This window comes from Bos taurus, chromosome 6 (genome assembly GCF_002263795.3).
Source record: "Bos taurus isolate L1 Dominette 01449 registration number 42190680 breed Hereford chromosome 6, ARS-UCD2.0, whole genome shotgun sequence".
Classification (NCBI taxonomy): domain Eukaryota; kingdom Metazoa; phylum Chordata; class Mammalia; order Artiodactyla; family Bovidae; genus Bos; species Bos taurus.
In genome coordinates, this window is record NC_037333.1 from 113,214,285 (window position 1) to 113,240,848 (window position 26,564).

At 48.5% G+C, this 26,564-nt stretch overlaps 1 protein-coding gene across 1 annotated transcript; it reads left to right on the top strand.

The window, feature by feature from the left end:
• The first annotated feature begins 2,370 nt into the window (after positions 1–2,370).
• Positions 2,371–3,860, top strand: BLOC1S4 (biogenesis of lysosomal organelles complex 1 subunit 4). The gene has a single exon (NM_001080731.2). It carries the CDS (start codon positions 2,436–2,438, stop codon positions 3,078–3,080), a length of 645 nt encoding a protein of 214 aa, NP_001074200.1. The 5' UTR covers positions 2,371–2,435; the 3' UTR covers positions 3,081–3,860.
• Positions 3,861–26,564: the final 22,704 nt, after the last annotated feature.

A 26,564-nucleotide genomic window follows, 5' to 3' on the forward strand; every position in this document is an offset into this window, starting at 1 on the left:
TCAGGACAGAAAAAAATTTGAATATAGTTTGGGCCACTATGTCTATTTGGGCCACGATCCCTCTTTAGTGTGCACTGTGCCTCTGCATTGCACATTAACCAGATTCCCTCAGAAGACACAGGAGTGCCTGCTTGCAAAAAAAAAAAAAAAATGTAGTTTTTTCCTGTCACAAACAAGGTAACTCTAGGAAAAGACATTCTTTCTCAACACTGTGAGGGGTCAGGATGACCCACAACTTGCCTTGCACATGCAGATCTGGACTATGAAAACTGTAAATATGTTACTTTGGTGTATAATCCTTTGTCTCAAAACTAAATAATAGTGTTTTTTTCTCTTACTAGTGCAACAGTCCTCAGAGCGTTCTGAAAGACTGTCTCCCAGGTTATAATATAATCCTTGGGTTGGCTTGAATAAAATTTGCCATTTCTTTCTTTGGTTAACTATTGATTAAGAGGGATTTTATAGTCTCAACTCCCTTTTTTCCTGGAAGTACCCTTGAGGCAGGAAGTAGATGGTCCCCCTAGAGTACAGCAACTGGAGACTCATTCCATGTGGATCGAAACTCCAAGACAAGAGTAGCATGAGAAGGGATGAGACGGGAGAAGGCTGGGCCCTATCTAAACCACACAGTTCTCATTCCCAAAGTCAGGAGACCGCTTCAGCCACACACGTGCCGAAAGGCTCCTTGGAGGCCAAAAGGGAGTGATGCTAACTGAGGCTGTACCCATACGGCGCTTTGGTGGAATACATCTTGGCTAAGAGACGCGTGTGCACACATGGAAGGATCCTGAGATATACCAAATATGGACTGTGAACCAGGAAGTCAAAATGATTGGCCAAAGGAAACCCAGAGGAAATGCCCCGTAAAAGTAATTCAAACTGCCGTGAGGTCTCAGTGACTCTGAGTCCACTCCTGTCTATCCACACGTGCACTCTTTTTCATCCTCATAAATACTTGTTTCACTACTTCCCACCTTTGTGTGAATTCTTTGCAAAGCCGAAGGGCCAGGGCCCTTGTCACTGACAACTGGTCCAGTGGCCAGGATCTGGGCTCTCACCCAAGTCCTGACTCAAGACGTTGCAGGCTGAGGCCACCCAAGATCACCCTGGATGTGATCTTTGCTAGAAAACCATTTTTAAATTCTGCTTATTTTGGCTTCCCTGATAGCTCAGCTGGTAAAGAATTCACCTGCAAAGCGGGAGACCTGGGTTTGATCCTTGGGTTGGGCAGATCCCCTCAAGAAGGGAAAGGCTACCAACTCCAGTATTCTGGCCTGGAGAATTTCATGGACTGTGTAGTCCATGGGGTGGCAAAGCGGCGGACAGCGACTTCCACTTTTCTTTTGCCATTTGGAAATGCTGAGAATTTTCAAAGTCACCAAAATAGCAAGGTTTGGGACTTTCCTGGCAATCCAATGATTAGGATTCTGCCATTCCATTGCTGCTGCTGCTGCTGCTAAGTCGCTTCAGTCGTGTCCGACTCTGTGTGACCCCATAGACGGCAGCCCACCAGGCTCCCCCATCCCTGGGATTCTCCAGGCAAGAACACTGGAGTGGGTTGCCAGTTCCTTCTCCAATGCATGAAAGTGAAAAGTGAAAGTGAAGTCGCTCAGTCGTGTCCGACTCTTCGCGACCCTATGGACTGCAGCCTACCAGGCTCCTCCGTCCATGGGATTTTCCAGGCAAGAGTACTGGAGTGCGGTGCCATCGCCTTCTCCACCATTCCATTACAGGAGGCATCAATTAGACCCCTGGTCAGAGAAATAAAATCCCGCAACTCTCACAGCCAAAAAAATAAGTCGAGGTTTAACAGACCTTCATTTTGCTTATCTGACTTCTCTTTCATTTTACTATAAACAGCCAGAAGAAGCTAGGTAAATGAGGGGGAAGACCGTCATGGTTCCTGGACGTGTTCTATATCTTGACCTGGATGCAGGTTACATGGCTATATGGATATGGAAAAACTAGTCAGTGTGTACACTTAATAAGATGTACAAACTTTATTGTACTCCTGTTACACATTTTTTAATGTGTTTATCTTTAAAGAGTTTTTTAATTTTTTAAAGTTTTCTAAAAAAATTTTTTAGATTTAAAAAATCTTTTTTAATTGGAGGCCAGAGGGGAGTGATGCTAACTGATGCTCTACCCATACGGCTCTTCGGTGGAGAGTCTTTTTTTTTTTTTTTTTTTAAGATTTCTGAGCCTGAGCACCTGCGCGCGGAGACCACAGTGCGCGTGCACGCCCGTTCTACGGCTGGAAGCAGAGATGTGTGCGCATGCGCGGGCGAGGGGTTTGGGAGGGGGTGTCCCCTAGAAAGGGCGGGTGTACGTGCGGGTACGTGCTCGCGCAGAGGCCGGAAGTAGTGCCGCGCGTGCGCAGGTGCAAGCGCGCGTAAAGCCCGGAAGTGGGGCTGTCCCCCCGGCAGTTGCGGGCTATGGAGGATTTCCCGCCGAGTTGCGGGCCGGTTGCTGAGGAGGAGGCCGAGGCCCAGGTGGCGGCCTGGAGCGGGGACAGCGGCAATGTGTCGCAGAGCCATAGCAGCGCCTCGGGGCCGTGGGAGGACGAGGGCCCGGAGTCGGGCGCGCCGAGCCGGGACCCGCCGCTGCTGCGCCGCGCCGCCGCGGGCTACGCCTCCTGCCTGCTGCCCGGCGCGGGGGCGCGGCCCGAGATCGAGGCGCTGGACGCGAGCTTGGAGGACCTGCTCACCAGGGTGGACGAGTTTGTGGGCATGCTGGACATGCTGCGCGGCGACTCCTCGCACGTAGTCGGCGAGGGCGTGCCTCTCATTTACGCCAAAGCCACCGAGATGCGGCGAGTCTACAGCAAGATCGACCGGCTGGAGGCCTTCGTGGGCATGGTCAGCGCCAGTGTGGCCAGGCTGGAGGAGCAGGTCGCCAGGGCGGAGGCCGAGCTGGGGACGTTCCCCAGTACGTTCAGGAAATTGCTGCACACGATTAACGTGCCCTCCTTTTTCCACAAGGCGCCCTCCAGCAGGTCCCAGCTGACCGGCTACGAACCCCCCGTCGTCTTTCGGACGGAAGACCACTTTCCCTGTTGCAGCGAAAGACCTCAGGTCTGAGTCTGCTGGACAGCGCTGCAAGAGGACAGGTCTGAAATTATGTCGACTGTTAATCAGATCAGTTGAAATTCCTGCTACTGGACACCTCTGATGTTGGAGTATGGAATTGTAAAGTTTGTTTTTTGCACACTTGATTGCTCACTCTCCTCATTTCACGTGGAATGTATGGTTTTCTATGTCTTCCAGTTCAAACTTGAAACACGAAAGGTGCTTGGTGGGGGAATCCCGGAAGCAAAATGTATGAACTTCCTGCACACTGTGGCAGAACTGTTATTTTTAGGCATTTTACAGCTCAACTAACAGTATTATTACCTTTTCAATATTTGTATATTTGCAATACTCTTAGGAAAACTACTGAGCCCTTAAATCCTTGTTAATTGGAGCCTAACAACTTATTGACCAGAGATGTATTCATACGTCTTTTGTTACCCAAACTATTGCCTGGAGACAGTTCGATATTCTCTTATAGAACAAATCAACGGCCACAGCTGTTAATTTCTACAAACGTCTCCCAATCAGTAAAGTGCTGATAGTGATTCAGATTTCTATAGCATACTTTAGGGTAGATGGTAAATATTTTAAATTATATTAAACTTTCCATATGATGGATTGTAAACCAAAGGAAATTATACAATTTTTGAGAAAATGTTTTTATTGCAACTCATTCTGAAGTATTTGAAAGTATAACTCCAGTCTTAATTTGTCCGTAGCTAACACGTCTATATATGATTACCAACGTTTGGTTTGTAATTTAAAAATTAATAAAAAGTTTAAATTTTATTGGAAAAGCTTTCTGTCTGAAAAGGACTTTACACGTTTGCTTTTTGTTTGTTCGAAAGTAGACATGTTGTGTATGTAATTTTAGGAGTGGGATAAAGTTCACGGCTTTAGATATTTCTCCTCAAAATGAATATTTAAATCATTTGTGTGATGATACGACTGGTATTAGGACTTTGTTCTTTCACCCTGAGGACCTGGAATCTTGAACATCCCTTGAAGGCACAGTAGACTAATCTGTTTTATAAGGTGGTCCTCCTAGTGTGTTGTTCAGCCTCTAACTTGTGTGCGACTCTTTTTGCGACCCCATGGACCCGTCTGCCAGGCCCCTCTGTCCATGGGATTTCCCTGGCAGGAATCCTGGAGTGGGTTGCCTTTTCCTTCTCTAGGGACTCTCCCTGCCCAGGGATCTAACCTGTGTCTCCTGCATTGGCAGGCGGGTTCTTTACCATTGAGCCACCTGGGAACCCCAGTCCTCCTAGGTAATAACAGTCCTCAAATAAGCGTACACCTTGGTTGCTTTTGTGTCGTTTATCATAGGTGTTTAAGGTTTGTAAAGTAGATACCTTCTCACTTAGCTGTGTATTGGGAGAAACTGACTGTGTAATCTTTAACCGTAGCTTTCATGGACCTTCTCTGTCACATATTTACATTTTTTATTCAGGTGGTTCACTAATTACAAACTAAGAACTCCTGGATTTAGAAGTGGAAAAGAACAAGTAACCAACATAGTAATTGGTGACTTGGGTACCTGCCGTAAGTAATTAGTACAGGCTTCCCAGGCGGCGGCGTGGTAAAGAACTCACCTGCCTGTGCAGGAGATGTTAGGAAATACGGGTTCAATCTCTGGTTCTGAGGAAAATGGCACCCACTCCAGTATTCTTGCCTGGAGAATCCCATGGACAGAGGAGCCTGGCGGGCTCCAGTCCATGGGGTCACACAGAGTTGGACGTGCCTGAAGCGACTTGGCACCGCACATGTGGCATATCCACTGAATATGAAAATAGCTTCCTTACATGTCTATTACTAAAATATTTTTTGTTTGTGGTTAATATTTAAAAAGTAGTAAGACAAATTATGACAAATTATAATAACACTGTGTCTCTTTGGCCGCACCGCCCAGGTTCAGGACCCTAGTTCCCTGGCCAGGGATTGAAGGTAAGCCCTCCACAGTGGAAAGGGTGGCATCCTAACCCCTGGGCCACGAGGAATTCTCAAAAAGTCCTGGTTTGGGAGATAATGTACATCATTATCTGTGCGCCTTATCCCTAAAGGGTTCTGAAATCCTCTTAGTCATTTGCTGTTGTTTCTGACGTTTCTGCACAAGATCAGTGCAGGGCCTCGTTTGGAATGGCGACGTGAAGCTGGTTTGCACAGTGCAAGACAGCTGTTAGAGCAGGGTTACTTTTGTGTCTTCACAATGGAGGCTGGGGAGCCAGACACCCTGCCCTCTTGGGCACTGTCGCCTTCAAACCTCCTGGTTCCCTCCTCTCCCCACTCCCGTCCCCTGGACCATCTGGAGAGTTAAGAGGGCCCTCCTGAATCTTATGATTCTGATCTTTCTCCCTCTTCCTAAGTCAGTAACAAGTTGGGAGGGAGGCCCCACTGTCACGACTGGGTGACCCCTGCAGACCATGTCTGCTGCTGGGGTCTAGAGCTCCCTTACTTTCTAGAAGAATAATCAGGGTTTGGGATGGGGTCTAATAAAGGTTGAGGGGAGCACCCCACCAGTCACCCTGGAGTCAATTAACTTGTTCATTCCCACACCCAAGAGCACAGGAACCACGTAGCACGTCAGGAGTACCTGGGACATCGTCTCATCCACCCCAGGATAGCCTCGGGCACCCAGGAGTCACCCTGGACACACTCATAAAATTGGGTGCTGATAATTCACACATAGCAAGTTCACACACGTGAAATGAGGCAGTAAGCACCTGTCGCTTATCCTCCAAGCTAGAACTTTCAGGAATATGAGCCTTGGCCCATGTCCTGGAGTCAGCATGGTGTGGAGCTGCTGACTGAGCTAGGACAGGGGGCCACAGAGTCCTTAAAGGGCCACTGAAAAGAATTACAAGCCACCTGGTCTCACAACTACTCACTCCATCCTTGTGCAAAAACAGCCATGGACAACATGTAAACAAACATGTAAGCTGTATGTAATAAATACACAAAGTAAATAGATACATGAGTAAATAAAACTACTTATAAAAACGTATTTCTTGGGCTTGCCTGGTGGCTCAGTGGTAAAGAATCTGCCTAGCAGTTCAGGAGACACAGGTTCAATCCCAGATCCGGGAAGATCCCACATGCCTCGGAGCAGCTAAGCCCACGCCCCAGAACTATTGAGCCGGTCCAACTCCTGAGCTGTATTCTCCCAGTGCCCAGCACTCTCAGATACCTGTTGAATGAATGACTCAGATGACGGAAAGAACCAACAGCTAGATAAAGAGCAGCCCCTCCTTGAGGAATGGGAGGCAGGCAGATACAGTAACTCAATCTCGTGTTTGCTGGGAAGTCAAGTCAGTCACCACAGGAGGACTGAGGACCCCAAGGAAAACAAGACTTCCTCCCAGGAGCTCAACAGGCCAGTGGGAGAGAAGGTCAGACGCCAACCTGGACCAACCCGTCTCATGAACTGAACTTGTTATATCCGTACAAGCAATCCTATGGGATCCAAGAAGACCATGTTCTTAACTGTGCCTCAGAGATAGAGGTACAGAACTTTAGGTCTATCTTTCCAAAGAGACTTCTTTTACACATCAAAAAATTAAAAATTATTTGTTTTTTTTAAAAAGCATTTTCCAAAGTGACCTAGATCCCAGTAATAAACAAGGAAATGCATTTCTTTTAGAATGAGAGATTTTTCTTTATGATTTTCATCCTCAAAGGGGAGGGATCAGTCTGTGGTCACATGAGACCCTGGGATGGGAGGAGGGAAGTAACCAGGTACTGTTGCCCGAGTGGCGCAGTGGTAAAGAATCTGCCTGCCAATGCAAGGAGACCAATCCAGTCAATCCTGAAAGAAACCAACCCTGAACTGGAAGGACTGATGCTGAAGCTGAAGCTCCAATACTTTGGCCACGTGATGCAAAGAGCTGACTCGTTGGGAAAGACCCTGATCCTGGGAAAGATGGAAGGCAGGAGGAGAAGGGGATGACGGAGGAAGCGATGGTTGGATGGCATCACCGACTCAATGGACATGAGTTTGAGCAAGCTCTGGGAGATGAGGAAGGACAGGGAAGCCTAGTGTGCTGCAGTCCATGGGGTCACAAAGATTCAGACACGACTGAGGCACTGAACAACAGTGCAGGAGATGCAAAAGACACAGGTTCGATCCCTGGGTCAAGAAGATCCCCTGGAGTGGGAAATGGCAACCTACTCCAGTATTCTTGCCTGGAGTAGCCCATGGACAGAGGAGGTCTCAGGCTACAGTCCCTGTCGTCCACCTGTTGCCGTGGTAACTGTGGGAGTGCCCTAAGCGGCAGGAACAGTTTCTGTCCAGCAGGGGGCGCTGTAGGAGCAAGACCAGCCTTCAGAAAATAAACACGCCAGCATCTGGCAGTCAGAGCCGCCAGCTGCTATCCAACCCCGGGGCTCACGATGTGAGGACCACAGCTGTGCTCCAAGGCAGAGCTTGTTTGTTGTCCTCTCTGCTCTTCTCTCTGTGGGAAGGAAGCTTGTTTACTTATGTGCTTGTCTTTTCTTTAACTTTCAAAAAAAAAAAGAAATTTTATTTCTTTTGCTGCGCTGGGTCTCAGTCACGGCACACTGGATCTTCAAGCTGCCTTGTGGCATGTGGGGATCTTCTTTGTGTGTTTTTTGTCTCCCCTACTAGGACACGGAGAGTGGTCTGTGTCCATTTGGTGCAGCCCCAGATCCGTGGCACCTGGCACAGTGCTGAGCACATCTAAGTCGTAAATGTAAGTATTAACATTTTTTAACCAAATTTTTAGTACAATCATTGTTTTTGTTTTTTTCCCCCCCAAAAAAATAAAGAGTGGTAAAATGCACATAACAAAAAAAAAAAAAAAACGCACAAAAATGCACACGACATAAACTGACCGCCGTACCCGTTTTTCAGTGTGCGGTTCAGTGGCATCGAGTCCATTCACATTGCTGTGCAGCCATCAGCGCCATGCATGCCCACAGCTCTTCTGGCAAAACCGAAACTCTGCCCGCATGAAACAACTCCCCACTCCCTCCCTCCCAGCCCCTGGTGACCACCATTACCGTTTCTGTCTCCTTGAGTTTGACAGTTCTGAGGACTTCATACAAGTGCATCCATGCACGCTGGTGCTCAGTCATATCTGACTATTTGCAACCCCACGAACTGTAGCCCGCCAGGCTCCTCTGTCCATGGGACTTTCCAGGCAAGAATTCTGGAGTGGGTTGCCATTTCCTTCTCCAGAGGATCTTCCAGACCCAGAGATGGAAACCGAGTCTCTTGTGTTGGCAAGCAGACTCTTTCCCACTGAGCCACCTGAGGAAGCCTCATGCGAGCGCAGTCACACAGTATCTGTCTTTCTGTGACTGTCGCTGGAGAAGGGAATGGCAGCCCTCTCCAGTATCTTTGCCAGGAGAAATCCATGGACAGAGGAGCCTGGTGGGCTCCATGGGGTCGCAAAGAGTCAGACACGACTGAGCGACTAACGCTTTCACTTACATCACTGAGCGTAATGTCTTCAAGTTTCCTCCCTGTCATAGTGTGTGACAGGGTCCCTTCCTTTTTAATAAAGGCGGAATCATATTCCCTTGTATGGATAAGCCACACTTTGTTTATCCATCCATCTGGGGGTTTTGTTTGTTTGTTTTTTTGGCAGTGCCACGTGGCTTTTGCGATCTTAGTTCCCCAACCAGGGATCGAACCTAGGTCCACGACAGTGAAAGCATCTGGTCCTAACCACTGGACTGGCAGGGAATTCCCAATATCCATCCATCTGGTGATGGGCCCTTAGGCTGCTTCCAGCTTTTGGCATTTATGAATAACACTGCTATGAACATGAGGGCTTGAGACCCAGTTGTCAGTTCAGAGGTGTATATACTCAAAAGAGTTCTTGGGCTTCCCTGGTGGCTCAGCTGGGAAAGAATCACCTGCAATGCGGGAGACCTGGGTTCGATCCCTGGGTTGGGAAGATCCCCTGGAGAACGGAAAGGCTACCCACTCCAGTATTCTGGCCTGGAGAATCCCATGGACTGTCGCAAAGAGTCGGACATGACTGAGCGACTTTCACTTTCCACTTTCTTATTCTCCAAAGTGGAACTCCTGGATCACATGGTGGCTCCATTTTCAGTCTTTTTTGAGGACCCTCCATACTGTTGCCCACGCAGCTGCACCATTGGCATCCCCACCAGCAGTGCATGAGGGTCCCAGTTCCTTCACATCCTCACCAACACTTGCTATTTTCAGAGTTTTTTGACAATGGCCACCCTGATGGTGACCATTCAGAAAACTAAGATAATGGCATCTGGTCCCATCACTTCATGGCAAATAGATGGGGAAACAGTGGAAACAGTGTCAGACTTTATCTTTTTGGGTTCCAAAATCATTGCAGGTGATGATTGCAGCCATGCAATTAAAAGACGCTTACTCCTTGGAAGGAAAGTTATGACCAACCTAGATAGCATATTAAAAAGCAGAGACATTACTTTGCCAACAAAGATCCATCTAGTCAAGGCTCTGGTTTTTCCAGTGGTCATGTATGGATGTGAGATTTGGACTATAAAGAAAGCTGAGTGCCAAAGAATTGATGCTTTTGAACTGTGGTGTTGGAGAAGACTCTTGAGAGTCCCTTGGACTGCAAGGAGATCCAGCCAGTCCATCCTAAAGGAAATCTGTCCTGAATGTTCATTGGAAGGACTGATGTTGAAGCTGAAACTCCAATACTTTGGCCACCTGATGGGAAGAGCTGACTCATTTGAAAAGACCCTGATGCTGGGAAAGATTGAGGACAGGAGGAGAAGGGGATGACAGAGGAAGAGATGGTTGGATGGCATCACCGACTCAATGGACATGAGCTTGAGCAAGCTCTGGGAGATGATGAAGGACAGGGAAGCCTGGTGTGCTGTGGTTCATGGGATCACAAAGAGTCAGACACGACTGAGCGACTGAACTGAACCCTGACGGCGTGAGGTGGTGAGGAGGTAGAGGTTTTTCAGGGTTGATGATGATGGTGATGATGGGGAAAACGCCAACAGGAGTACCAACAGCCGTAGCTGGCACTCCAGCCCCCTCTCTTCCAGTCCACTCTCCCCACCACCACCCAGCAGGAGGAGTCATTTATCTGGGTGCTGAGTGCAAGACTTGGGCCCCTCTGGTTCGTTTCTCAGTCGGGTGGAGTTACTGAATTACAACCATTCTGACCAGAGTGAGACAAGATCTCCTTGTGGGTTTGACTTGCATTTCGCTGTGATTGGTGATGTTGAGCGTCTTTTTATGTGCCTATTGGCCATCTATGCTTCAGACAGTTCAGTCGCTCAGTCGCGTCCAACTCTTTGTGACCCCATGGACTACAGCACGCCAGGCCTCCCTGTCCATCACCAGGACACCAGTCAGTGATGCCATCCAACCATCTCATCCTCTGTCATCCCCCCTTCTCCTTCCTCCTTCAATCTTTCCCAGCATTAGGGTCTTTTCATATTGAGTCAGTTCTTTGAATCAGGTGGCCAAAGTATTGGAGTTTCAGCATCAGTCCTTCCAATGAATATTCAGGACTGATTTCCTTTAGATGGACTGGCTGGATCTCCTTGCAGTCCAAGGGACTCTCAAGAGTCTTCTCCAACACCACAGTTCAAAAGCATCAATTCTTCGGTGCTCAGCTTTCTTCACAGTCCAACTCTCACATCCATACATGACCACAGGAAAAACCATAGCCTCGACCAGACAGACCTTTGTTGGCAAAGTAATGTCTCTGCTTTTTAATATGCTGTCTAGGTTGGTCATAACTTTCCTTCCAAGCAGTAAGCATCTTTTAATTTCATGGCTGCAGTCACCATCTGCAGTGATTTTGGAGCCCCCAAAAATAAAGTCAGCTACTGTTTCCACTGTTTCCCCATCTATTTGCCATGAAGTGATGGGACCGGATGCCATGATCTTCATTTTCTGAATGTTCAGTTTTAAGCCAACTTTTTCACTGTCCTCTTTCACTTTCATCAAGAGGCTCTTTAGTTCTTCCCTTTCTGCCATAAGGGTGGTGTCATCTGCATATCTGAGGTTATTGAGATTTCTCCCGGAAAAATTCCAGCTTCTGCTTCCTCCAGCCCAGAGTTTCACATGATGTACTCTGCATATAAGTTACAAGTTACTTAGTTATAAGTGAATTTATAACTTATATAACATATAAGTTATAGTTACTTATAAGTTACATCTATGCTTACTTTGGATTGAATTTGCTCTTCTTTTTCTAGAAGCTTAGATGATTGATTTTAGAATAGTGTCTTCCAGTAGACGCATTTTAGGTTTCCTTGTACGAACTGCTTTCATTAAATCCCACAAATTCTGATAAGTTGTCGTTTCACTCTCCTTTAGTTCAAAATGTTTTAATATTCTCCTGAGAGTTCTTGACTATTTAGAAGAGTGTTGTTTAATCTCCAAGTCTCTTGGGGTTTTCCGCCTATCTTTCCATTATTGCTTTCTTTTTTAATTCCACTGAGGTCTGAGAGTATTCATTGTATAATCTATATTCTTTTTTTTTTTATTAAAAACTTTTTTTTTTCCTGCCTGTACCATGAGACTTGCCAGATCTTGGTTCCCTGACCGGGGATTGAACCTATGCCTGCTGCATTGGAAGTGTGAAGTGTAACTCCCGGACCACCAGGGAGGTCCTGATCTGTTTTGTTTTAAATTTAAGGTGTGTTATGTGGCTTGTTTTAGATATGATCTATCTTGGCAAATATTCCATGTGAGTTTGAGAAGAATGTATATTCTGTTGTTGGACGAAGTCGTGTTAATGTTTTTACTTTGAAGTAGTTTTAGACTTGCAGAGAAGTTGCAGAAATATAATTCAGAGAGCTCACATGTGCCCTTCACCCAGCTCCCCATAACGGCATCTTACAAAACTGTAAGGCAATGGCAAGATCTAGAAACTGACACTGGCTTGAAACTGCCAACGAAACCACAGAATTTATTTGGATTTCTCCCACTTCTCCATACACTGGATTTTTCTCTTTGTATATACTTCTGTGAATTCCATTGCACACAGATTTGTGTAACCACCTGCCCAATCAGGATACAGAGCTGCTCCACCATTCTAAAAAATTCCCTTATGCTATTTCCTCTGATCATCCACCTCCCCATCCCAGCCCCTGGAAACCACTGATCTGCTCTTCACAGTTTTATATACATATACATATATATATATATATACATATATATATATATATATATATATCTTTAGTTGCTAAGTCGTGTCCGACTTTTGAGACCCCGTGGACTGTAGCCTGTGAGGCTTCTCTGTCCATGGGATTCTCTAGGCAAGAATACTGGAGTGGGTTGCCATTTCCTTCTCCAATACATATATATAATTTTGTTTTAATGCTGAGAGTCTTATGTAAATGGAATCACAGCATGTCATCTTTTGAGAGTGGCATTGTCCGCACAGCACAAGCCCCTGAGCTCCATCCAGGCTGAGTCCAGGACTCATTCTTTTTGGTCTTTTGCTGTCTCTGTTCCAGCCTCAGGACGAGGCCTTGACCCCTTTCCTCTCCCCCAGGTTCCAGGCTGCATGCAAGCTGGATGCTCTGCTCCAGGCAGCAGGACCCTGAGCTCCCAGGGACACTGGGCAGTGATTCCCCTCGACCTGTGTCCACATTCCACAGCCAGCATAGACTCTATCAGGTGAGGACCCAGAGTTGACCCCCATGGACCCCCACGTTTCAGATGCGGAGCAGAAGCACAGAGATGTCATTTTTTAATGATCTGCTTTGTGTATTTACGGTTGCGTTGCGTCTTTGCTGCTGTTAGCGGGCCCTCTCTAGTTGCAGCCAGCAGGCCCGCTCTTCACTGCGGTGCACCGGCTTTTCATCGCAGCGGCTTCTCTTGCTGCGGAGGACAGGCTCCAGGCGCTCAGGCTTCAGTCGTTGTGGTGCACGGGCTTAGCTGCTCCGTAGCATGTGGTATCTTCCCAGACCAGGGATCGAACCCATGTCCCCCTGCATTGGCAGGCGGATCCGTATCCACTGTGCCACCAGGGAAGTCCCTGTCATTTGCTTTCAATCTGGCTGTGAGCAGAGGCACCCTGCACGCTGGAAACCCAGCCCCGCCACACCCACAGACCACCGCACCATCCCACTCACCATGCGGGATGCTCTGTTTCCATCCCCCGGATAGGCCAGGATGAAAGACCTCTGGCCAGAGGTGTCATCCACCCTGAGACCTGAGCCAGGAGAGCGAGGCAGCCAGACCCGATCAGGAGCAGAGCAGCTGTGGCACCCAGTGCCTCGGTGAGATGGGGATTCCACTTCCTGGCTGTTCATCCTGACTCTGGCTGGATAAACCTGAGCCGGGGACAGTGGAGCTCACCCAGGACCATTGCACAGAGAGAGGACAGAAAGCCACGTTCTTTCAAGCAGAGATGCTTGCACAGCTTGCACACGTGTGCATGTACGTGCGTGCATGTTGAGACACAGTCCACTGCTTCCCAACATAAAGAGGAGTGTGGGGGCTTCCAGAGACCTCAGCTATGGAGGGTTAGAGGCTGAATCTCCGCAAGACAGGGAACAGCAAACAAAGGGTGGTCGTGAAGAGGCGGAGTGACCGGTGCAAGGGCCAGGCTTGTTCAGTCGGTAAATCATGTCCGACTCTTTGCGACCCCATAGACTGCAGCACACCAGGGTTCCCTGTCCTGCACTGTCTCCCGAAGTTTGCTCAAATTCATGTCCATCAGTGATGCTATCTAACCATCTCATTCTCTGCCACCCTCTTCTCCTTTTGCCTTCAATCTTTCCTGGCATCAGGGTCTTTTCCAGTGAGTCAGAAGGATTCACTGGAAGGACTGATGCTCAAGTTCTAATACTTTGGCCACCTGATGGGAAGAGCTGGCTCACTGGAAAAGGGCCAGAGTATGTGGGTTCGAATCCCAGCTCCACCACTGTGCAGCTTTCTTGCCGTGGGAAACAGTTTCCCCATCAATAGAAGGTCTATGATCACACTCATAAAGGATCACGTGAGGATTCCATGAGATAATTTAATTTCAGAAGGGCAGGATCCACATTTCCCAGAAGGAAACAGGGCGTGGACCTGGCCTTGGTCACACCCAACTTTGTCGGGCTCCGTTGCCAGTGCTCTTTCTTTCTCTATCTCGGTGTTCCCATCGTACTTTATACATTTTCATGTTTCCTCCCAGTCTTAGAATCAGTTCGTTCAGTTCAGTCGCTCAGTCCTGTCCAACTCTTTGTGACCCCATGAACCGCAGCATGCCAGGCCTCCCTGTCCATCACGAACTCCTAGAGTCCACCCAAACCCATGTCCATCGAGTCAGTGATGCCATCCAACCATCTCATCCTCTGTCGTCCCCTTCTCCTCCCGCCCTCAATCTTTCCCAGCATCAGGGTCTTTTCAAATGAGTCAGCTCTTCGCATCAGGTGGCGAAAGTATTGGAGTTTCAGCTTCAACATCAGTCCTTCCAATGAACATTCAGGACAGATTTCCTTTAGGATGGACTGGTTGGATCTCCTCGCTGTCCAAGGGACTCTCAAGAGTCTTCTCCAACACCACAGTTCAAAAGCATCAATTCTTCGGCACTCAGCTTTCTTCACAGTCCAACTCTCACATCCATACATGACCACTGGAAAAACCAGAGCCTTGACTAGATGGACCTTTGTTGGCAAAGTAATGTCTCTGCTTTTGAATATGCTATCTAGGTTGGTCATAACTTTCCTTCCAAGGAGTAAGCATCTTTTAATTGCATGGCTGCAATTACCATCTGCATGATTTTGGAGCCCAGAAAAATATAGTCAGCCACTGTTTCCACTGTTTCCCCATCTATTTGCCATGAAGTGATGGGACCGGATGCCATGATCTTCGTTTTCTGAATGTTGAGCTTTAAGCCAACTTTTTCACTCTCCTCTTTCACTTTCATCAAGAGGCTTTTTAGTTCCTCTTCACTTTCTGCCATAAGGGTGGTGTCATCTGCATATCTGAGGTTATTGATATTTCTCCCGGCAATCTTGATTCCAGCTTGTGCTTCCTCCAGCCCAGCGTTTCTCATGATATACTCTGCATATAAGTTAAATAAGCAGGGTGACAATATACAGCCTCGACGTACTCCTTTTCCTATTTGGAACCAGTCTGTTGTTCCATGTCCAGTTCTAACTCTTGCTTCCTGACCTGTAAACAGGTTTCTCAAGAGGCTGGTCAGGTGGTCTGGTATTCCCATCTCTTGAAGAATTTTCCACAGTTTATTGTGATCCACACAGTCAAAGGCTTTGGTATAGTCAATAAAGCAGAAATAGATGTTTTTCTGGAACTCTCTTGCTTTTTCCATGATCCAGCAGATGTTGGCAATCTGATCTCTGGTTCCTCTGCCTTTTCTAAAACCAGCTTGAACATCTGGAAGTTCACAGTTCATGTATTGCTGAAGCCTGGCTTGGAGAATTTTGAGCATTACTTTACTAGCATGTGAGATGAGTGCAATTGTGCGGTAGTTTGAGCACTCTTTGGCATTGCCTTTCTTTGGGATTGGAATGAAAACTGACCTTTTCCAGTCCTGTGGCCACTGCTGAGTTTTCCAAATTTGCTGGCATATTGAGTGCAGCACTTTCACAGCATCATCTTTTAGGATTTGAAATAGCTCAACTGGAATTCCATCACCTCCACTAGCTTTGTTCATAGTGATGCTTCCTAAGGCCCACTTGACTTCCCATTCCAGGATGTCTGGCTCTAGGTGAGCAATCACACCATCATGATTATCTGGGTCATGAAGATCTGTTTTGTACAGTTCTTCTGTGTATTCTTGCCACCTCTTCTTAATATCTTCTGTTTCTCTTAGGTCCCTACCATTTCTATTCTTTATTGAGCCCATCTTTGCATGAAATGTTCCCTTGGTATCTCTAATTATCATAGAACAGTTCTATGAAGACCTACAAGACCTTCTAGAACTAACACCCAAAAAAGATGTCCTTTTCATTATAGGGGACTGGAATGCATAAGTAGGAAGTCAAGAAATACCTGTAGTAACAGGCAAATTTGGCCTTGGAGTACAGAATGAATCAAGGCAAAGGCTAATAGAGTTCTGCCAAGAGAACACACTGGTCATAGCAAACATCCTCTTCCAACAACACAAAAGAAGACTCTACATGGACATTTTGGTCAACACCAAAATCAGATTGATTACATTCTTTGCAGCCAAAGATGGAAAAGCGCTATACAGTCAGCAAAAACAAGACCAGGAGCTGACTGTGGCTCAAATCATGAACTCGTTGTTGCCAAATTCAGTCTTAGAATCAGCTGGGGTTAAAAAAAAAAAAAATACCACTGCTTGATGAAAATACCTGTATAGAACCTGGCCAACTCTTTTCCGACTCTCCAGCCTTTCAGATGACTGAGACCCAGAGAAGCCAAGGAAACTGCCTAAAGCCGCACAGCCTGTAAGTGGTGGAAAATGGAAGTTGGACCCAGGCTGGCTGGCTCCAGCATCTGAGCCCTTGGCCACACCCCTGGATGGCCTCATTTATACATGAAATTCTTGATTCATTCACCCAACACTGTTTTGAGTTCATAATAACATGTTGGGTACCGGTCTGGACAGGGAGGATACAAAGGTGAATAAGACCCAGTCCCTGAGCTCAAGGTACAGCAGGGGGCAGAGACTGCTAAAGAGTCATCTAGTGGTCATGAGAAAAAACCTTGACCTTCTGCATGAGGTCCAGGATTGGAGTGGGCAGTCAGGGATGACTCCCTGGAGGAGGTGATGACTGAGCTGAGCCTTGCAGGATGAGTTGAAGTTTGCCGGAGAGAGATTTGAGGGGAAGGGCACTCCTGGCAGAAGGAACAGCATGTGCAAACACACAGATGGAGAGCATAAAATAAAGTGGGGTCATCACTGTACAATTAACTTATGGAAAATTCAGCTTGGCAAACAATTTTTACATTTTTTTAAAAAGAAAAAAAAAATGGCTAAGCATGAGATGGGACCAAGGAACCCACAGGGCTGGGCTGTTGGTCTGACTCCCACATGCCTGCAGATCTTGGGCCTCTGCTGACCGTGGACTTAATTGGTGGGAACCTCTGAGGGCTGACAGTTCGAGTCTGTGGTGGGGGGTGGGGCAGGGACTGGGTGCGGCCTCCCAAGACATTTCAAAGACTGTAGCCTTTACCCTGGGACCACGGGAGTCATTGATGGTTTCTCCCTGGTGGCTCAGATGGTGAAGAATCTGCCTGCAATGCAGGAGACCTGGGTTCCATCCGTGGGTCAGGAAGATCCCCTGGAGAAGGAAATGGCAACCCACTCCAGTATTCTTGCCTGAGAAATCCCACGGATGGAGGAGCCTGGAGGACTACAGTCTGTGAAGTTGCAAAGAGTGGGACGTGACTGAGCGACTAACACTTTCACTTTCACCAAATGTTAAGAGTGGACTTTAACCCTGTGGCCATTTGGCCGGCCACTCAGCAGGCAGCTGTTCCGGTCTGCACCACACTGCCCCCTAGTGGAGATCTCTAAGGGTGTCACTGATGGGAGCTGGGGTCACTAGTTGGACCAAGCCTGATGGCATAAACGTGCGTTGACCTCACTCTGTGCAGAAGCAGCCAAGATTCAAGAGTCTTCCTACTCGTCCAGGAAGGGCAGGGCCAGCCCCCCGCCATCCACACAGGTTCTCAGGCCTCGGCTGAGGGACATTCGCCGTCACTAGGGGGCGATGTCCTGCCGCTGAACCGGCATCCTCAGAGCAGAGGGCCTTCAGCAGGTTCCCTGGGCCGCAGTTCCCTTTTCTGGAAGCTGCAGCGGAACTACGTGGGCTTGTCGTTCGGTCACTCAGTCCTGTCCGACTCTGCGACCCAGCCTGGACTGCAGCACACCAGGCTTCCCTGTCCTCACTGTCTCCAGAAGTTTGTTCAAACTCATGTCCGTTGAGTCGGTGATGCCATCCAACCGTCTCATCCTCTGCCCTCCCCTCCTCCTCCTGCCTTCAATCCTTCCCAGCATCAGGGTCTTTCCCAGTATGTGGACTCAACAGAGTAACAAAAACATCCAGAGAACCTGCTGGGGGGCCCTGTGTCTTCCTAAAGGACCCTCCCTACACAGCTCCCACCAAGCGGCAGGGAGCCCCCTCCCCTGGGAGCACCCCTCCACCTGCCTCCATCTTTGGGGTGCTCACTCTGGGGGAAGCTGGCCCCCCTGCTGGCCCACACTGAAGGCCTGCTTGGACAGGAATGGAGCCCCCGCTAGACAGCCGGCACCGACCTCTCGACCTGATCAAACTTTCAGGGGACTCCAGCTCTGGCTGAGGCCCCAAAAGAGCCCAGACTCCCAGCTCATGAAATCTGTGAGCTCAACATGTGGCTGTAAGTTTCCGGGGTAATGCCCCCCCCCACCCTTGAGAGGGGAGCAGCTCGGGGGTGGTCACTCATCACAGTGACCAGAGCTGGGCAGGGGAAGTGCAAGGGCCGGGAGCCGGGGCAGAGTCTTCAGGAGCCTTGGAGGAGGGGAGAGGCCCTGCCCTGCCAGGAGGGCCCTCAGGGTGAGGATGCCACACAGCATCCCAGGAGCACAGCCAGGGAGGCTGGGCCCGCGTGAGTGGAGAGCACCTCGAACGCAAATGAGTCCAAAGTCAGGGGAGGCAGGAGGTGGGGGGTGAAAGGGCAGGCCCGGCGGCCGTGGGGTCTGTCCTCGGACAGCTCTGAACCTGTACGGGGGCAGGCGGATTTGACTGAAAAACTCTCTGAGGACGCGGGATGGGAGGGGTGTGGTGGGAATGGGGGAGGGTCAGAGGCCAGTGTACCACGAGGAAGTCACATCCCCAAAAGCATTGAATCCCCCTTCCCAAGCAGGTGGGCCTGCCTTAGGGTGGGAGGTTCTGCAGACCCCCTCCCCTCCCCCTCTTCTCCTCCCCCTCATCCCTCCTCCCCCTCCCCTCCTTCCCTCCTCCTCATCCCTCCTCCCCTCCCCCTCCTTCCCTCCTCCTCATCCCTCCTCCCCTCTCCCTCCTCCCCTCCTCCTCACCTCCCCTCCCCCTCCTCCTGTCTCTCTAGTGCTCTGTGTCCATTTCCTGCCCACCAGGCTTCCAGGGGCCAACCCAGCTCCCCAGAACTCTGACCCCATGAAGGAAATGCCCCAGCCTGAAGTGGGCACTCTGTTTTGGTCACCAGCAGAGGGCATTTTGAGGGTACTGTTCCCTGACAGTTGCAGTGACTAAGCCCACACTGTGTGTCCTGACCAAGTCAGATTTCTGAAGGAACACTCAGACCTCACACACACACACACAGACACACCCCAGGGTGGTGAGATTATACGGGTGCTGGGCTCAGACAGGCCTTGGTTCCATCCATGTCCATCTGTTTCCAGCCGTGAACCTGGCCGAGTCCCCAGCACCCTCTGACCCTCTGCTTCCTCAGCAGCGGTGTGGGGGTCACTAAGGCACCTGCTCTGCTGGACTGCTGAGGACCCCTGAACCCGGGCCTCACAGGCCCTCAAGCGGCACCACCCAGCACCATCGTGTAAAGAGAAGTGGAGTCACTCGGTCATTGAGATCTCATGGACTGTAGCCCACCAGGCTCCTCCGTCCATGGAATTCTCCAGGCAAGAATACTGGAGTGGGTTGCCATTTCCTTCTCCAGGCGATCTTCCTGACCCAGGGATCAAACCCAGGTCTCCTGCATTGCAGGCAGACACTTTACCATCCAAGCTACCAGGGAAGCCCCATAGTGTAAGAATTGTTTAAAATGTCTCTGTGCTAGGGGAGCAGGGAGAAGGAAAGGGGTCTGGGCACCCATGAGAAAGAGAGAGACTGTGTGTGTGTGAGTGTGTATGTGTGTGTGTGCATGTGTGTGTGTGAGCCCCCATGGACCACAGATTAGACTCGCCTTGTCTGCACACGCCCATGACTCTGTGTCCAGTCCCCAGCCCCTGGAAGCCTCTGGAAGCCTGCAGATGGACGGCCCAGAGCATGCTCTGGTTCAGGCTGTGCCGGGCCTCCCGTAATAAAGACCTGTTTCTTCCTGGCCGCACACTTGGCCTGGTGACTGAGGGCTCAGTGGGCAATTCTGAGCTCCTGCCTGCCCGCCTTGGACACACTCGGGCCTTCTGTTTACCCCACGCCCTCCTGTGGGATGCTCACAATGCGGCCCTGTTCTTCCCTCCGCCAGCCGCCCCGGGAGGAGTCCGTGCCAGCTGCAGGAAGGCTGCCTTCGCTGGTTTCCAGGAAGACATGTGTGCTGTGTGTGGCCGGGGATGGGGGCACCTCCTTGCTGGCAGCCCTTAGAATTAGGGGTGATTTGTTAAGAGCAAAACCCGTGTTCATCAGGCAGGGCTGCTGTTCGCTCGCTTGAGAGCAGGCTTCCCCTCGGAGCCTGGAGTGCTGAGTCCACTCCGGTGCTGGGCCCTTGTGTGGCCTGCTTCTCTCTGATGTTCCTGGGGCTCCTCCTACTCGCCTGGAAGCCCAAGCAAGTGATTCCTCCTGGAGCTGGGATCTGCCGTCACTGACCACTATCTTTCAGCCCTGTTTGATTTTCCACGTGTATTTAGCATCTATCTTGTCCCTTGAGAGGGTAAGCTTCATGGATCAAAGAGCTGTTTTTTCATGCCTGGTCCCCAAAGCCCAGCACAGTGCCTGGAAGGCCACAGTTGAACCTAAAATATGACACGAATGAACTTATCTACGAAACAGATAAGCCAGAGGGCTTCCCTGGTGGCTCAGACGGTAAAGAATCTGCCTGCGATGCAGGAGACCCAGGTTCGATCCCTGGGTCAGGAAGATCCCCTGGCGAAGCGAATGGCAACCCATTCCAGTATTCTTGCCTGGAGGATTCTATGGACAGAGGAGCCTGGCGGGCTACAGTCCATGGGGTCGCAAAGAGTCGGACATGACTGAGTGACTGACGCTTTCACTTTTCATGAAACAGAAACACACTCACAGACATAGAGAGTGGACTTGTGGCCATCAAGAGGGAGGGGGATTGGGGAGGAATGGAGTGGGAGCTGGGGTCAGCAGGTGCAAACTGGTGCATACAGAATGCATAAACAAGAGGTCCTATTGTATCGTACAGGGAGCTTGATTCACTATCCTGTAGTAAACCATAATGGAAAAGAATATGAAAAAGACTAGATATGTATATAGTCGTATAACTGAATCACTCTGCAGTACAGCAGAAATTAACACAACATTGACATCAACTACTGCTGCTGTTCAGTCACTAAGTCACGTTCAACTCTTTGCAACCCCATGGACTGCAGCATGCCAGACTTCCCTGTTCTTCACTGTCTCCTGGAGTCTGCTCAAATTCATGTCCATGGAGTCAGTAATACCATCCCACCATCTCATCCTCTGTCGCCCACCTTCTCCTCCTGCCCTCAGTCTTTCCCTGCATCAGAGTCTTTTCCAATAAGTCAGCTTTTCGCCATCAGGTGGCCAAAGTATTGAAGATTCAGCTTCACCAGTCTTTCCAAACTATACTTCAATAAAATTTTAAAAAAGAAGGCCACAATCAAGATTTGCCAGATAAACCAATGAATAAACCAACCACCCTATTGAGAAATCAACCTGTGAGTCAGGGAATCCATGAGTCAATGGATCAATTACTTGGTTCAGGAGATAAGGGCGGGTGCACAGGCAGGAATCCTTACCTAATATGTCTATCTTTAATCATCTGATCTTCCCCCACTCGCCTTTAATGCCTTCCAGGGCAGTGGTGGGGCAAGGGGATGCGAGATGGAGCTAAAGCCCAGAGTGAAGGAGACAGGCAGGAAAGAGGCCAGTGCTCCCATGGAGAGGAAACTGGGACAGGCTCTCTTGGGCAGAACTGGTCAGGGAAGGCTCCCTGTGGGTGGAGTCCCAAGAAAGGAACTGCCAGGCCACAGGGAGTGGAAGGCGCGTGAGCAGCCCTCTGAGGGGACATGAGGCTAGCCTGGGGCTCTGAGGATTGCTGCAAGAATGAGATCTAGGTTTCCTCTGCACAGTCTCGAGAGCCAGGGTTGGGGTGGAAGCCCAGGAGAATCGATCGTTTCAGTTCAGGGGAACATGTCCCAGGGCAGAGCCATGAAAAGATGGAATTGTGGCCAATATCATGGCTCTCTGTGCACCAAAGCCAAACAGAGATACAGAGGCAGAGTCAGGGAGGAGAAGGAAGGAGAGGCTTCGCTACTTTGCCATACAAAGAGGGAACACAGCAGGCTAGTGCCTCAAGATGGCAATCCCCTCCAGTATGCCTGACCCCATGGACAGAGGAGCCTGGTGGGCGGCAAAAGGTCGGACACCACTGAAGCGACTTAGTGTGCAGTGCCTCAGGGACTGTGCGCCCTTGCCTGGTGATTAGGGAGAAGTCAGGCGGGCTTCCCTGGTGGCTCAGATGGTAAAGACGCTGCCTGTGATGCACGAAATCCGGGTTCGATCCCTGGGTCGGGAAAATCCCCTGGACAAGCGAATGGTAACCCACTCCAATATTCTTGCCTGGAGAATCCCATGGACAAAGGAGCTTGGTGGGCTACAGTCCACGGAGTTGCAAAGAGTCAGACACCACTGAGTGATTAAGCACACACATATAGTCAGGCAGGGGTATGTTATAAAGATCAAGGCAGTAAACAGTCTTACATTTTTTCCTCTGCAGTTTGAAAAGGGCAGGGTTGCTGATGAGATCAGGGTGTGTGCAGGGTCCTAGGTGGTTTCTCTCCTACTTCTGATGACCCCCTGCTCTGGTGGTTTCTGATGAGCCCCTGCTCTGGTGGTTTCGTGACTGCTTCTCCTCTGATTGGGCTTCCCTGGTGGCTCAGCTGGTAAAGAATGGCTGCAATTCAGGAGACCTGGGTTTGATCCCTGGGTCGGGAAGATCCCCCTGCAGAAGGGAATGTCAACCCACTCCGGTATTCTTGCCTGGAGAATCCCCATGGACAGAAGAGAATGGCGGGCTACTGTCCATGGGATCACAAAGAATCGGACACAACTGAGCGACTATTACTTTCACTTTCTCCTCTGATTAGCAATTGCTCTGCTCTTTGGAACTCAGAGAAGGACATGGAGGCTGGAGTCTTGCCTACAGGGAATGGGGGATCAAAAGGCCTCTGTGCCCTAAGTAAGCTACATAAGGAAAGGAACAAGGGGTTAGATGAGACTTGAAAGCAGCAAAATCTCTTCAATCCAGAGAACCTACAGATCTATTAGAGAAAATTGTCTATACAGGCAGTTCAGTTCAGTCGCTCAGTCGTGTCTGACTCTTTGCGACCCCATGAATCGCAGCACACCAGGCCTCCCTGTCCATCACCAACTCCCGGAGTTCACTCAAACCCATGTCCATAGAGTTGGTGATGCCATCCAGCCATCTCATCCTCTGTCGTCCCCTTTTCGTCCTGTCCCCAATCCCTCCCAGCATTAGGGTCTTTTCCAATGAGTCAACTCTTCAAGTGAGGTGGCCAAAGTATTAGAGTTTCAGCTTTAGCATCAGTCCTTCCAAAGAACACCCAGGACTGATCTCCTTTAGAATGGACTGGTTGGATCTCCTTGCACTCCAAGTGACTCTCAAGAGCCTTCTCCAACACCACAGTTCAAAAGCATCAATTCTTTGGCATTCAGCTTTCTTCACAGTCCAACTCTCACATCCATACATGACCACTGGAAAAGCCATAGCCTTGACTAGATGGACCTTTGTTGGCAAAGTAATGTCCCTGCTTTTTAATATGCTATCTAGGTTGGTCATAACTTTCCTTTCAAGGAATAAGCGTCTTTTAATTTCATGGCTGCAGTCACCATCTGCAGTGATTTTGGAGCCCCCAAAAATAAAGTCTGACACTGTTTCCACTGTTTCCCCATCTATTTCCCATGAAGTGATGGGACCAGACGCCATGATCTTCATTTTCTAAACGTTGAGCTTTAAGCCAACTTTTTCACTCTCCTCTTTCACTTTCATCAAGAGGCTTTTGAGTTCCTCTTCACTTTCTGCCATAAGGGTGGTGTCATCTGCATATCTGAGGTTATTGATATTTCTCCTGGCAGTCTTGATTCCAGCCTGTGCTTCCTCCAGCCCAGTGTTTCTCATGATGTACTCTGCATAGAAGTTAAATAAGCAGGGTGACAATACACAGCCTTGATGTACTCCTTTTCCTATTTGGAACCAGTCTGTTGTTCCATGTCCAGCTCTAACTGTTGCTTCCTGACCTGCATACAGGTTTCTCAAGAGGCAGGTCATGTGGGCTGGTATTCCCATCTCTTTCAGAATTTTCCACAGTTTATTGTGATCCATACAGTCAAAGGCTTAGGCATAGTCAATAAAGCAGAAATAGATGTTTTTCTGGAAATCTCTTGCTTTTTCCATGATCCAGCAGATGTTGGCAATTTGATCTCTGGTTCCTCTGCCTTTTCTAAAACCAGCTTGAACATCTGGAAGTTCACGGTTCACATATTGCTGAAGCCTGGCTTGGAGAATTTTGAGCATTACTTTACTAGCGTGTGAGATGAGTGCAATTGTGCAGTACTTTGGGCATTCTTTGGCATTGCCTTTATTTGGGATTGGAATGAAAACTGACCTTTTCCAGTCCTGTGGCCACTGCTGAGTTTTCCAAATTTGCTGGCATATTGAGTGCAGCACTTTGACAGCATCATCTTTTAGGATTTGAAATAGCTCAACTGGAATTCCATCACCTCCACTAGCTTTGTTCGTAGTGATGCTTTCTAAGACCCACTTGACTTCACATTCCAGGATGTCTGGCTCTAGGTGAGTGATCACACCATGTAATTATCTGGGTCGTGAAAATCTTTTTTGTACAGTTCTTCTGTGTATTCTTGCCACTTCTTAATATCTTCTGCTTCTGTTAGGTCCATACCATTTCTGTCCTTTATTGAGCCCATCTTTGCATGAAATGTTCCTTTGGAATCTCTAATTTCCTTGAAGAGATCTCTAGTCTTTCCCATTCTGTTGTTTTCCTCTATTTCTTTGCATTGATCACTGAGGAAGGCTTTCTTATCTCTCCTTGCTGTTCTTTGGAACTCTGCATTCAGATGCTTATATCTTTCCTTTTCTCCTTTGCTTTTCACTTCTCTTCTTTTCACAGCTATTTGTAAGGCCTCCTCAGACAGCCATTTTGCTTTTTTGCATTTCTTTTCCATGAGGATGGTCTTGATCCCTGTCTCCTGTACAATGTCACGAACCTCTGTCCATAGTTCATCAGGCACTCATGTATCCGATCTAGTCCCTTAAATCTATTTCTCACTTCCACTGTATAATCATAAGGGATTTGATTTAGGTCATACCTGAATGGTCTAGTGGTTTTCCCTACTTTATTCAATTTAAGTCTGAATTTGGCAATAAGGAGTTCATGATCTGAGTTCATGACTTCCCTGGTGGCTCAGACAGTAAAGGGTCTGCCTACAATGCGGGAGACCCAGGTTCAATCCCTGGGTAGGAACGATCTCCTGGAGAAGGGAATGGCAACCCACTCCAGTATTCTTGCCCCACCCCCTCAAAAAAGGGGCTCAAAGAAACACAGAAAGAGAAGGTATTTATCAGGTAATATCCATATACTGCTAATATAAATATGCATACAGATGATCATCACAGTGTCTTTTTTTTTTTTAATAATGAAAAGCATCATTGGTGTTGTTTAGTTGCTAAGTCATGTCTGACTCTTTGTGACCCCCATGGACTGTAGCCTGCCAGGCTCCTCTGTCCATGGAATTTCCCAGGCAAGAGTACAAGCAGGTTGCCGTTTCCTTCTTCAGTGGATTTTCCGACCCAAGGATGGAATGAATGTGTATCTCCTGCATTGGCAGGTAGATTCTTTACCAACTGAGCTATCAGGGAAGCCCTCCATAAAGAAGGCTGAGGGCCAAAGAATTGATGCTTCTGAACTGTGGTGCAGGAGGAAACTCTTGAGTGCCCCTTAGACTACAAGGAGATCAAACCAGTCAATCTTAAAAGAAATCCACCCTGAATATTCATTGGAAGGACTGATGCTGAAGCTCCAACACTTTGGCCACGTGATGCGAAGAGCTGACTCATTGGAAAAGACCCTGATGCTGGGAAAGATAGAAGGTGGGAGGAGAAGAGGGCAACAGAGGATGAGATGGTTGGATGGCATTACTGACTCAATGGGCATGAGTTTGAGCAAACTCTGGGTGATGGTGAAGGACAGGGAAGCCTGGAGTGCTGTAGTTCATGGGGTTGCAAAGAGCTGGACACGTTGTAGCAACTGAAAAACAACAGCAATAATCCGCATATCTGAGATTGTTGATATTTCTCCCTCAGCTGTTAGAATGCTCAATGCAATGTTATTTGTAACAGAGAAGAATTGGAGATGGCCTGGAAGTTCATTTATATGTTTATTTCTGGCTCCCTGTAAGTTGAGCTCCAAGAGGATAGGCCCTTGTCTCTCCTCTTCACTGCTCTGTCTGTCAGATCTAGTGGGTAAATCAAATACAGGGCACATTTTTTCTTGTATTTTTTAATAACAAGAATGGGGAGAGTCTAGAGAAATGCAAGAGATACATCAGTGTTAACAGTGACTGTTTCTGGGAGATGGAATTAAAGGTAATGTTTATTTTCTTCTTTGTTGTACTATCTATAAAAAAACT

Bases quoted from the DNA above. Each gene is read 5' to 3' on its own strand.
- BLOC1S4 (NM_001080731.2), top strand. From the start codon at position 2,436: ATGGAGGATTTCCCGCCGAGTTGCGGGCCGGTTGCTGAGGAGGAGGCC.